The 12,409-nt window shown below is 39.2% G+C and overlaps 1 protein-coding gene across 1 annotated transcript in view; it reads left to right on the forward strand.

Moving 5' to 3' along the window:
- Cntn4 (contactin 4) overlaps positions 1-12,409 on the forward strand; it is a 723,524-nt gene that overhangs the window by 575,533 nt on the left and 135,582 nt on the right. The window contains exons 9-10 of the mRNA XM_090323973.1: positions 1,928-2,030; positions 5,298-5,482. Coding sequence (XP_090180099.1) covers positions 1,928-2,030; positions 5,298-5,482 — 288 coding nt within the window. The remainder of the gene's footprint in view (positions 1-1,927; positions 2,031-5,297; positions 5,483-12,409) is intronic.

The following is a 12,409-nucleotide window of genomic DNA, read 5'->3' on the forward strand; positions in this document are numbered from 1 at the left end:
TCTTGTCCCTTGTGTTTTTAACCTTCTCTTATCTCCCTCCAGCACATGATATACTGCCATGCACACTGTCTTGATTTCCTGGGAAGGCTAAGGCCCCTTTCTCTCAGGGCAATTCTTTTTTTAATTAGCACTGCTTTGCAGACTACGCAGCCACATACAGGAACAGCGGGTGTGAACTCGTTCACTGCACTCAGTCATGCTACTGATATTTATGGAGTGATGATTCAACCGCACAGCCTGTTTGTTAGCGCGTTCGGCGGCTGTGTGTGAAGGATGTTGTTAGAAGGTCCCACACTATTAACAGCCCAGTTTTGTGCAGCATTCACAGGGAGGTGAAGGCAAACTTAGGTATAGCCTGAGTTGCTCACTGCAGATGTTTATCCAAAACAGGAAGAACGAGGTGGGATAAATGTGAACTTGTCAAGCCTGGAATTTCACACACTTTAGTTATTCAATGCAGCGGTGAAAGGCCATGGGGAGAAATTCAAATAAGAAGTCAGTGCCTTTTTATAAAATCATAAACATCAGTCAAATCCCTGTGGAACTAAAGGCAAACTGTTTCTTGTAAAAAATAAGGGTAGATTCCAATTTTAATTTTTTTTCCCTCTTGAGACATAAGGAATTCAGAAGGGATTGAAAGCTATGGATATCTCCTTAAGAAGGTGTGCATCCATAAATTCCAAGATTAAAAATATTGAGAAAGTAAAGGGTTGGAGGTGCAGCTCAGTTGGGAGGGAACTAGCCAATGAGCAAAAGCATCAGGTACCAAGTTCGAGTCCTGATCTCAGACCCAAAAGAAAAAGAAAATTGACTAAAGTCTCTTCCAAATCTAATGCTTCCTGTCCATTCTGGGAAAAGGAAAACCAAATAACAACTACCAAAAAAAATATCTATATTCACTTTTTCAGGTTGACAATAAACCTCATAGCAAACCTACCTACACTGCAAATAACCTAACACATGGTGTTCATTCTTTTCTTCCTCACAGACTGAGTGCATGCTCTCAGTGCCTCTCACTCTCTGAAACAGCAGATCAAGAGAGTTTGCAAAATGAGTGAAATCACTCTCTTTGTTTCTGCACCTGGGCCCATCCCCTCACCTTGTTTTAATCACTTTCCTCTGGAGCTTTTAGTGTTTTTCTTCTCTACCTGTGGAAAATCGAAAGGAGAGCTGAAATAAAGAACCCGCTATTATGCAGCAAAGTAGATCATTCCAAACTTCCTATTTGACACAATGAATCAGAAATCATGTTAAATAGCCAGAAATTGCATAAGAATAAATGTATTAAGACAATTAGAACTTCTGTAGACAGAATCAAGAATGGATTGATATGAAAGAGCTGTTATGTACTTAGTTTCTATGCCCAGAATCCGTTTGCTAGGCTCTTCCTTTGATCACAATTGTACAATGATATAAGAAAGTGGTAGAGATTGAATCAGATAGAACTTGGAAGTGAATATAAAAATTGTGGCTATGGATTGATAATTCCAACATCAAATCATTTTTTGCTACAATCCTCACAAAGCATGTGTGTATCATTTTCAGTGCTTTGCATTTTTTTTTAAAAATTTCGTGCCATATGTTTTCAAAAGGGTGGTTTTTGTGCTGACTAGGGCTTTATCACTCTACATTTTGTTTTACTTCCATGATTACCTTAAAAACATATTTGTGAGAAGCCTGGCAAATTTAATCCTAGGCAGATGGCATACCACCAGGATACAATTTTTGTTTTGTTTTGTTTTTGTTTTTTTCGCATGCAGGAACTGGGAGAAGGGCTACCATTTCATGGCTGTGGAAACATGACTGACTTTCCCTGAGTGAATTAATGGTGTTCATAATGATGTAGAGAAGGATCCTTCCTATGTAACAGAGAACACTCACATCTTGAAAGCAACCTCTGATACTTGCATCTTTCGTTTCTTCACAGGAGTGATGGGTGAATATGAACCCAAAATAGAAGTCCAGTTTCCAGAAACAGTCCCAACAGCCAAAGGAGCCACGGTCAAGCTGGAATGCTTCGCTTTAGGAAAGTAAGTGCTGGTATCTCTCTCCACCCCCACCCCTCACCCCATGTCTCCCTTCTGTTGAGGCAGGTAGAGAATTTGTCTTGCAGTGTTGACAGCCATGGGTTTGGAGGTGACAGGAATCAAGCGTGGTGTGGGGGGGGGGCTTTCTCTTTGCAATTCTGCCTGTGCCTCTCTGATTCTGCCCTCTGACCACAGAGAAAAAGACAGGCAATGGTGCTGAGATTGGGCTACAGCCATTGTTGTGACCACAAATGGAAAGAGAATGGGCAATTCTGAAACAAAGTATTTTGTTCTATTGTTATGACCTGTCTAGTGCATGCTGTCTAACTCAGAGTGACAGGAAAACACCGGCCTTCATTTAAGGTACAGGCAAGCTGAGAATTGGGGAAAATATGGACTTGTATTTTGGCTCTAGCTCAGAAGATACATCTATTTTTTTTTCTTGAATTTCTTTTTAAATTGTCAGGTTTTTTTCCCTTCTTTAGAGATTTCCTTCTGTTCTGACAGCAAATAGTTAAGACATGATGTTCTTTAAGAGGGTCTCTCTTTTACAGAGTGGAGAAAATTAGTCACAATTTTATTATTTATTCTGGGTTGTCCTTAAAAGAACTACTTGGGAACCAATTAAAATTTCCATAGAGTATCTGCCAGATGCTATAAAGAAATGAAATGAAAATCAACTGAGATTTCTATGTGCCAGTAACCAACAGAAAGGATTTGGCAGCAACAATATCATCCAAAGTGAGACTTTTTAGATCTTTGAAGGATTAAGCTTGTTGTTGTTTTGATGATGATGGTGGTGGTGATTGCAGTTTTTGCTAGTCTTGGAGCTTGAATTGAGGACCTGGGCACTGTCCCTGAGCGTTTTGAGGACTCAAGACTAGCATGCTTCCACTTTGAGCCACAGCTCCATTTCCAGCATTTTTAGAGTTAGTTGAAGATTAACCATCAAAGTCTAAGGACTTTCTTGCCCAGTCTGGCTTTGAATCATAATCCTCAGATCTCCACCTCCAGCGTAGATAGGATTATAGGCCTGAGCCACTGGATACCAGGTCCTTCTATGAATTCTTAAAGAAGCATGGCAATCTGTACTTGCAGTAGCATCTATCTGGCACTAATTTCTAACTCCCTCTTTTCCCTATACCTAAACCTTGATTAAGGCATCCTGATCCTCTTCTCAGTTGTATGCTTATTAAGTAGTTTTGTGTTTTATACAAAGTGTAGAATATGTTCCACCTTTATACATTTTATTATATCGCTAGTAAAAAGATGGGTATTTTTAATATCTTTTCAAGTCATGGCAGTGTAAGCTATCGTAGTTATCTTTATATTGGTACAGTATAATAGACTGAAGGATTTTTGGGTTTTTTTGGGTTTTTTTTGTTTTTAACTTGCCATAGGAAATAATCTGTGACAAGCTCAGCACGGTCGCTTCTACTTTTTTTTCCTTTTTTTTTTAATGGATCACAGGGCTTGAATTCTGGCCTGGGAGCTGAGCTCTTCAGCTAGGGCTACTCTGCCCCTTGAGCCACAGTTCTACTTCTGGTTTTGTAGTGATTAATTGAAGATAAGAGTCTCATAGGACTTTTGTGGCCAGGCTGGCTTTGAACCACAATCCTCAGATCTCATCCTCCTGAGTAACCAGGATTACAGACATTAGTTCACACTTTTAATCCTAGCTACTTATTACCTGGGAGAGGATGAGATTGGGAGCTTCACAGTTTGAGGCCATACCAGACAAACAATTCACAAGACCCCATATCAATCATCTAAAAATCTGGGTACCATAAAGCATCTTTGTCATCTCAGCTATGCATGAAGTATAAGTAGAAGGATTATAGTCCAGGCCAACTAAGGTAAAAATATGTGTTGAAAATATAGTGGGCATATGAAAGTCTGGAAGTACAAGTAGTAAAAACCTGCCTACCAAGCATCAAGTCCAGAGTTCAAATCCCACTACCACCAAAAAAAAAATGTATGATCTAGCTTCAGGACTGAATACTGTACAGACAAAATGTAAAGCAATATGGAAAACATTAAAAAAATAGCTATGATTTATTGCTAGACGTTAAACAGGTTAATGAATGCAATAGTATTTTATATTTGAAAGTGTGTGTGTGTGTGTGTGTGTGTGTGTGTGTGTGTGTGTGTGTGTGTGTGTGAAAAGGAACAAGCATGTAACTGGCAGCTGGATCCTGGGTATTCTAGGCATATATCTAGTAAAAACCTGCAAGCTGTCACCTTGAAACATCTTCCGTGGAGAAAGTAAAATTCCCAAATTACAGTCTATTCACACTGCCTGAGCAGCAGCTTCATACACACAAAAGACTCTAATTGGGCTCCTCCAGGCTCCACAGAGATATTTGGATTTTCTCTTCACCTGTTGAAACCCACCATCATCACCACTTAAGACCAGAAAGTGTGAATTAAAGGCATGTATTAGGAGAGTTTCTCGTGGAGTGTAAAGAGACCCATCATACACTCTGGTAGAGCCCCTTTCTGCAATTTGAGCAAGTGTCTGTCTAAGAAACCTGCGGTCTTTAAAAACAAATATAATCGAGATGATAGTTTTAATCTTTTAAATACCATCTCAGGTTTCCCAAAGAAGATTAGCAAATCTTTCATCTAATTACTTCTCTGTTGAATGTTTTAGTGAAAAATAAATAAGTAAATAATTGTATTTTCCCACCTCCCTCCCTTCCTTTTCCCTTCCCACTAGGGAACTACAATCTTTCTCATTTTTTTTTTGCTAGTCCTGGGCTTGAACTCAGGGCCTGAGCACTGTCCTTGGGATTTCTCAAGGCTAGAGCTATACCACTTGAGCCACAGCACCACTTCCAGCTTTTTCTATGTATGTGGTACCGAGATACCGAACCTGGGTCTTCGTGCATGCTAGGCAAGTACTCTACCACTAGGCCAAACTCTCAGCCCAAGGGAACCACAATCTTGAAAGCTATGGCTGGTAGAATGCTTCATATGGTAGAGCACATAGTTAGCCAATATAAGGCTCTCAGTTTGAACTGCAGCATTACAAAACCTGTTTATAAATTCCAATGGTGCTTCTGTATCAGCGATAGATTACCTTATTTATGACTGAGGAGCAAAATAATCCTCTTAGAGATATAGGCACAATCAAAATTAAAATGATGTACTAGGAAGTCTGAGAAAAGCTCTCATGACAATCAAGAAGAAAGGCATTGTTGGTGGAGACTCAACTAGCAAGTAGGGATTTCTCTAATCCAATTCACTCTTTTGCATTCTTGCTACCAGCCCAGTACCAACTATTACCTGGCGAAGAGCTGATGGAAAACCAATAGCAAGGAAAGCCAGAAGACACAAGTCAAATGGGATCCTGGAAATTCCCAATTTCCAGCAGGAAGATGCTGGCATGTATGAGTGTGTGGCTGAGAACTCCCGAGGCAAAAATGTGGCCAAGGGACAGCTGACTTTTTATGGTAAGTTTGTCAGTCCAGGCTGTCGTTTGAAATTTTGTAGAACTTCATGGTACTAAAATCATTCACTGGGAGATTTGCCATCAAGTGTCGGGCTTTTCTTTTTTTCTCTCTTTCTCTCATATTGTAGAATTGTGTAGGACTGTGTGAAACTCTTTATTTGTGATATAATTAGCATTTGCTGTATGATGGCTCTGTGCAGAGGTTGCGGGTGAGAGAGCAAGGATGTTGACAGAGCAGAGAGGAAGAAATTAGGCTGAGTGTTTGCAGGATGGATAAAAGTGTGAACACACTTCTAAAGGAGCCTGCGTTTCTGTTTTCCTTCTACTCGTGGAGCTGAAAACCTGACACAGAAAATAGATTATTATTCCTACTCTTATTTTATTTGAAGAAGAAAAAGGAAGGAAGGAAGGAAGGAAGGAAGGAAGGAAGGAAGGAAGGAAGGAAGGAAGGAAGGAAGGAAGGAAGGAGGGAAGGAGGGAAGGAGGGAAGGAGGGAAGGAGGGAAGGAAGGAAGGAAGGAAAGAAAGCAAGCAAGTTCTATGTTTCAGCTTCACTTGAATTTTGATTCAGGGCTTATGTTAACCCTTTGTAATTATTCTTGTTTGGTGGCAAGTTATTATAATACCATGAACATTTCTAAATTGTACGTTCACTCTCTGTATGTAGTTATTCTCAGAGTAAAGCATCAGAAATCATTCTCACCCCCACCCCTGCCAAAGATACTCAGCTGTTTGTTTTCCAATCAAATGATCAGCATTCATCCAAATAGGATATAAATATGAATCCTCTCTCCTTTTCTTATTAGTAAACCTATCTTGGAAGCCTTGTTAGGATATTGATTTGAAATCCAGAAAAAAATATCAGTAGATGGTATTTCAAAATTGGGTTCTGCCAGATCGAAACATGCCTGAAAACCATCTGTCTGGGGTACAGGATATAAATGTTGCAAATGAATAATTACATAAATATGGTTGGACTGAATACCAGACACTCAGATATGTCATTTAGCTACTCAGGAGGTTGAGATCTGAGGATCATGGTTCCAAACCAGCCTGGGCAGAAAAGTTTATGAAACTTCTATCACCAATAAATTACATTTTTAAAAAGTCAACAGTGGAGCTGGAACTGGGGTTCAAGTGGTAAAACACTACCCTTCAGTAAAAGAAGCTCAAGGATACTGCTGAGGACCCGCAGAATAATAGTATAATAATAAGTAATGGTTTAAAGGAATGGCATTATATATTAAAATAAGGAAAGCACTTTTAGAGAGGCAAATTGGAGCAAAAGCTTTGAATATAACTAATAGTGCGGGAACTTATTTTCCTAATTCTTCTTTCAAAGCACGTGCCAATGAATTCTATTCAGTAGTCAAATGTGGCGTTTTCTAAGCTTGCCTGGAGACTAGGGGCACTGACATTCAATCACATGACCATTTCATAGTCTCACATTTTTGATGCAGCTGGTACAATACAAGAGCATACAGGATCCGAGAAAGTTCTCCACACAATGAATTAGGAAAAAGTTTGACTAAATTTATACACTCTTTATACTTTTGTTTTCTATGCGTAGCAAATGAAAGATTTCACATTTGATCTTTACTTTCTTAAATTATGGCAGTGGATAACTTGTTTGGTTGGAGAATAAAAACAAATACAACCGTACCTGCTTGGGTTTTATTTTTCTCACCAGTCTAATAATTATTTCTTGCATGTCACACACAATGACAGCTTGATTTTACTTCAGTAATTAAGCAACGATTCTCTTTTTTTGCCTGGTCAAATAGACTTTTCAATTCAGTGGCGGCTCTTCCTAAATGTTATTTGAGTTTTTCAACTGATTGAGTAAACTCATTTGCACTTTCACAATTTTCTTTTAAGTGAAATATTTGCTTCTAGTGAGTTACAAAAAATGTATGTGGAAGTGGCACTATGGCTCAAAGTGTTAGAGTTCTAGCTTTGAGCTGAAAAGCTCAGGGACAGTGCCTGGGCCCAGAATTCAATCCCTGCAACACACACACACACACACACACACACACACACACACACACACAAAGGTATAAAGCCGGGTACTGATGGCTCATGCCTATATTTGGGAGCCTGAGATATGAGGATTACAGTTCAAAGCCATCCTAGGCAGGAAAATTTGTGAGACTCTTACCTCCAATAAGTACCAAAGAAGAAAAAAAAAAATCCAGAACTGGACCTGTTGATCAAGTGGTAGTGTGCTAAACTTGATAGTGTCCAAGCCTTAAGTTCAAGCCCAGGCACAAGAAAGGAAGGAAAGAAGGAATGAAGGAAGGAGGGAGGGAGGGAGGGAGGGAGAGAGAGAGAGAGAGAGAGAGAGAGAGAGAGAGAGAGAGAGAGAGAGAGAGAGAGAGAGCAAAAGAAAGAGATAAAGAAAGAGAAATTTCTATAACCAAGGCTTTTCATACTGCTTCCTAGTGGCTAGAGATTTCCTGCTCTTGAGATGCAACAATCTAGGATTCCTGTGATTAAGAGTTAACTCTGGCCAGCCCTGTGCAAGATCTTTCTCAGGGCTCCAACTTGGAGAAGGAAAATAGGCGCTAACAAAGTTTGCCTTTAAATGCAGTTATCTGTTGCCATGTACAAGGAAAAGGGCTTGTTTTCTAACGATAACTCATTTACAGTTATACTTCACTGTCTGCCGCCATTGCAGTTAAGAGATTTGTCAGATCAGTGGACTTTCACAGCATTTAGCTGCTGCCTCTATGTGGATTCTTTTGTTCTTCTCCAACATATTACTGACATAGAAATTATCTCATTGTTTTCATCCTCACAGGAGAGCTTAGTTATTCGTAAGTGCTTGGCTCTCTATTTTTTGTCTCCCTTGTTAATTTTTCTTGGTCTGAGATTTCACAGTGGTGAGATCTTATTATCTAGCCACCTTGATCTCCAAGTTAAATGAATTATTGTAATTAAAATCACCGTGCAAATTCCCCAATGGGGATAAAATAATCACAGTCACTTATCCATAAACATTCTGTATTTGTTAATGAAACAATATCTTTTTTTAAACTTTTGTCAATAATGAGGCTTAAACTCGGCTTAGGCACTGTCCCTGAGCTCTTTTGCTCAAGGCTAGTGCTCTACCACTTTCAGCCACAGCTCCACTTCCAATTTTCTGGCAGAAATAAGAGTCTCACAGGACTTTGCTTCCCAAGCTGTCTTCAAACCAGGATCCTTAGATCTCAGCCCCCTGAGTAGCTAGGACTACAGACATGAGCTACCAACTTGCGCCCAGCAAACAATTTCTTACAACACTGAGGTGTGCTAGGAATTAGAAACCATAAGACAGAGCTTAGAAATGTTTTCAGATTATTCTGTGTTGTTTTGGTTTTTTTAGTTTTTGAATCCAAGCTATTGTATACCATTCCCTGTAACTAGTTAGCTTTCTTTCTTACTCCTACTCTGGCTGAAAAAAAAATGGCATTGTTTTTCCTTCTTGCATTAAAATCATTGAACTTGCTTCCCCAGCAAAAATTAAGGCTAACCATCAGGCTTAAGTGGTAGAGCAACCAGCTGAATAAGCAAAAAGTCTTGAATTCAATCTCCAATAATGCCAAAAAATGTTACACATGAAATACTGTATATCACTCTAATAGTGGTGAGATAATCCATAAGTAAATAGTGTTTATGACTGGGGACATAAGATAGATCAGGAAGAAGGGTGTGATATTATCCTAATAAGAGTACATCCAGAGGACTGAGTGCATAGCACAAGTAGTAAAGTACATGGCGTGTGTGTGTGTGTGTGTGTGTGTGTGTGTGTGTGTGTGTGGTGTGTGTGTGTGTGTGTGTGTGTGTGTGTGTGTGTGGTGGGGGAGGGAGAGATTGAAGTTGGAAGAGAGGGAAAGGAAACAGGAAGGAAAAAGAAATAAAAGTATACTAAACACTAGGTAGAAGCTATGCTGAGATTTTTTTTAAAAAAGGAAATTAATCTCTGTTAAGGCAAGAATCATAGCTTGATTGATTTTTTAGGGTAGAATTGAGTTTGGTGAATCCATCCTAGGGCCTTTGCAAAAAAAAATAAACATCCTGCTGATTTAAAATTTTCATTATATGGTTCCATTTATAAAGTTCTGAATTGGCTACAGCATCCTGGGAAGAACAGGGGAAAGGGCACTTTCATAGAAATTAGTTAACAATCATCAAGTTAATGGGTAAAGAAATAATACAAGTGCTGGTAGAGAAGAGCCATGCTATATGGGCCTAGAAGCTGTAGGAGGGGAACTGCAATGGACAAGTCAGGAAGGGTAAATGGAGGAAGGAGTACCAAAGACTAATTCACTTATTAGGAGATTGCCAGAAGAGGGCATCCCAGAAGATGAGAGGCTGAGAACAAAGACATGGAGGTATCATGTGGATCCTTGGAATGGAGGACAAATGAGATTCTTCTTTGGCTGGAGCTGAGAATTTATTGAACTGAACTGGGGAGAAAATAAGTCAACTGGGTCAGACCAGATGGTAGAGGACTTTAAAGTATTTGCCTAAAGATACAAAATGATGATGATGAACTCTCTTAATTTGTGTAACATTTTCACCCTGAGAAGCACATTTCCAATCCTTAGCATCATCTTACACATAGATTGCTTCCTTCAATCATATTGCATTTATTTATTGATCATATCTCTTAATAGGAATGGGCCTGCTCTGGATTGCCTTCAAATACATCTTCACATAGTTGGAATTGATATTTTGCTCAGAGTTTATCATTGCTATTATCTTCAGGAGAGCTGACCTGATTGCAATTCCTCTGTATCATGGCCAGAAGCAATGTTGCAACTTGTAACTTACAGAGAGATGAAGAAATCATAAACAGAAGTGTGTAAATAGAGAAGAAACTAACAGAAAACACAGGCCAAGCAGGAATCCATTTGGCTTAAGAGTCAACCTAAGGCCAAAGTATTCACTATTAAAGTCAGAGGGAGCCTTAGACATTGTTATATTCAACCTAGTGTGTTCAAAGGAGAAACTTTGCACACAGGCTTTCAAATTCCAGGCTCTACTTCTCAAGACATTTTACAAAAAGATACCAAATTGACATGATATTTTTCTCAAAATGCATGTATATTTCATCCTTGTCGTTTTTGTACATGAAATTGTGCAAGAAGTGCTCGATTTTTTTTTTTGCCAGTCCTGGGCTTGAGCTTAGGGCCTGAGCACTGTCCTTGGACTTTCTCAAGGCTAGAGCTCTACCGCTTGAGCCTCAGCACCATTTCTGGCTTTTATCTATGTATGTGGTACCGAGGAATCGAACCCGGGTCTTCATGCATGCTAGGCAAGCACATTAACCACTAGGCCAAACTCCCAGCCCCAAGTGCTCGATTTTTTAAAATACAAGCAAGGCTATTGTGTTTGAAGAACGCTCACGGTTCCCTAGAGTAGTTTTATCCCTCAGCTGGGAAAGATGACCTCGTGAAGTTGGAGGCGTGGAGGTATTCAGAGCCGAAGGAAGGTCACCATTGCTCAGAATGCAACTTGAGAATTTCTTGTAAGGAAAGATCCTTCCTTCCAATGCAAATTCAAAGTCTGGAGTTTCAAGAGAAATCTAGATTTATGAACTGGAAGGCTCTGCATTCATCTTGGCAAATGAGTTCTAATACCAAAACTCCCAACATTAGATATATGATATATGGAGAATATCCCGAGAATTCAGTTAACATAACAGTAAAAATTCCAGTCTGAAAGATGAATATTTTAAAAATCTTTTGTGTAGGTTGTCAACTGAACCCAAGTAGTTAGTGCTAGGCCATATATTTCATTATCATCAAACAAGCCATACTTTGTCTTTTGCCTTTTTTTTTTTTGCCAGTCCTGGGCTTGAGCTCAGGGCCTGAGCACTGTCCTTGGACTTTCTCAAGGCTAGAGGTCTACCACTAGAGCCTCAGCACCACTTCCGGCTTTTTTCTATGTATGTGGAATCGAACCTGGGTCTTCATGCATGCTAGGCAAGCACTCTACCACTAGGCCAAACTCCCGGCCCACAAGCCATACTTTGTATTTCCTGAAAATTATTCATCCTCTCCAAGACCGTGTAAGCAATCAGAAGTGATCATGAGTGTCTAGCCGTCATCTTTGCGATAGTTACCTCATATATTTTTGAATCCATAGATCTAAAGCCCACACTGGAATTTCTTTCCTAGAAACTTCTGATATTGTTATCTAGAGAACCAGAGAGCTCTAAGAATAATTTGGCCTAGTGAGCTCAAATTATATCTGCTGGAAGTATGTATTATTATTGGGTAAGTTTTTTATGTGATTCCAGTGGCTGGAATACAAAAACATTGATTTACATCATTTCTGGCAGTTATTGAACAAAAAATTGACATGAAGAGAATGGCCATTTGTCTAAGGGACTAGCATTATGGCAGAGTCAGATGCTAATGCAATCATTTAACCTTATGTTTGAATTCATAGCTTGAGACAAGATTTAGGGTGGCTTAGAGAAGGAATTCTTTTGTTTCAAACTTTCAAAGACTGCAAAAGCCCTTTTCTTATCTACTATATGGATTTCTTATCTACTATATAGATGTTACATGCCTTAGCAGACTAAGCATATTAAGGAATGTCTCTGGAATAATAATACCACATCAACCTACTTGGGCATTTCTCTGAGCTTGAGCTTGTGTGATTGTATTTTGACATGAAGTTGAAAAGTATGGTTGAACTTTGATAATTAAAAATCAATGCCATATGCCCAGATGATAGTAATTGATCAGTGCCATATACCCAAGAATACAAATAGCATTTTCCATAATGCACTACGTTGGAATATTTGTTATCTAACCACACTCAACATGATGACCCACAGAACCATCTCCTGAAGTAAGCACAGGACTTCATTCAAATACCCAAAAAAACCCTAATTGATTATGAATTGTCTAATTTACATGAGTAGGAATGAAATA

The sequence above is a fragment of the Megascapheus bottae genome, chromosome 33, assembly GCF_031878675.1.
Source record: "Megascapheus bottae isolate mThoBot1 chromosome 33, mThoBot2.hap1, whole genome shotgun sequence".
In the NCBI taxonomy this organism is placed as follows: Eukaryota; Metazoa; Chordata; class Mammalia; order Rodentia; family Geomyidae; genus Megascapheus; species Megascapheus bottae.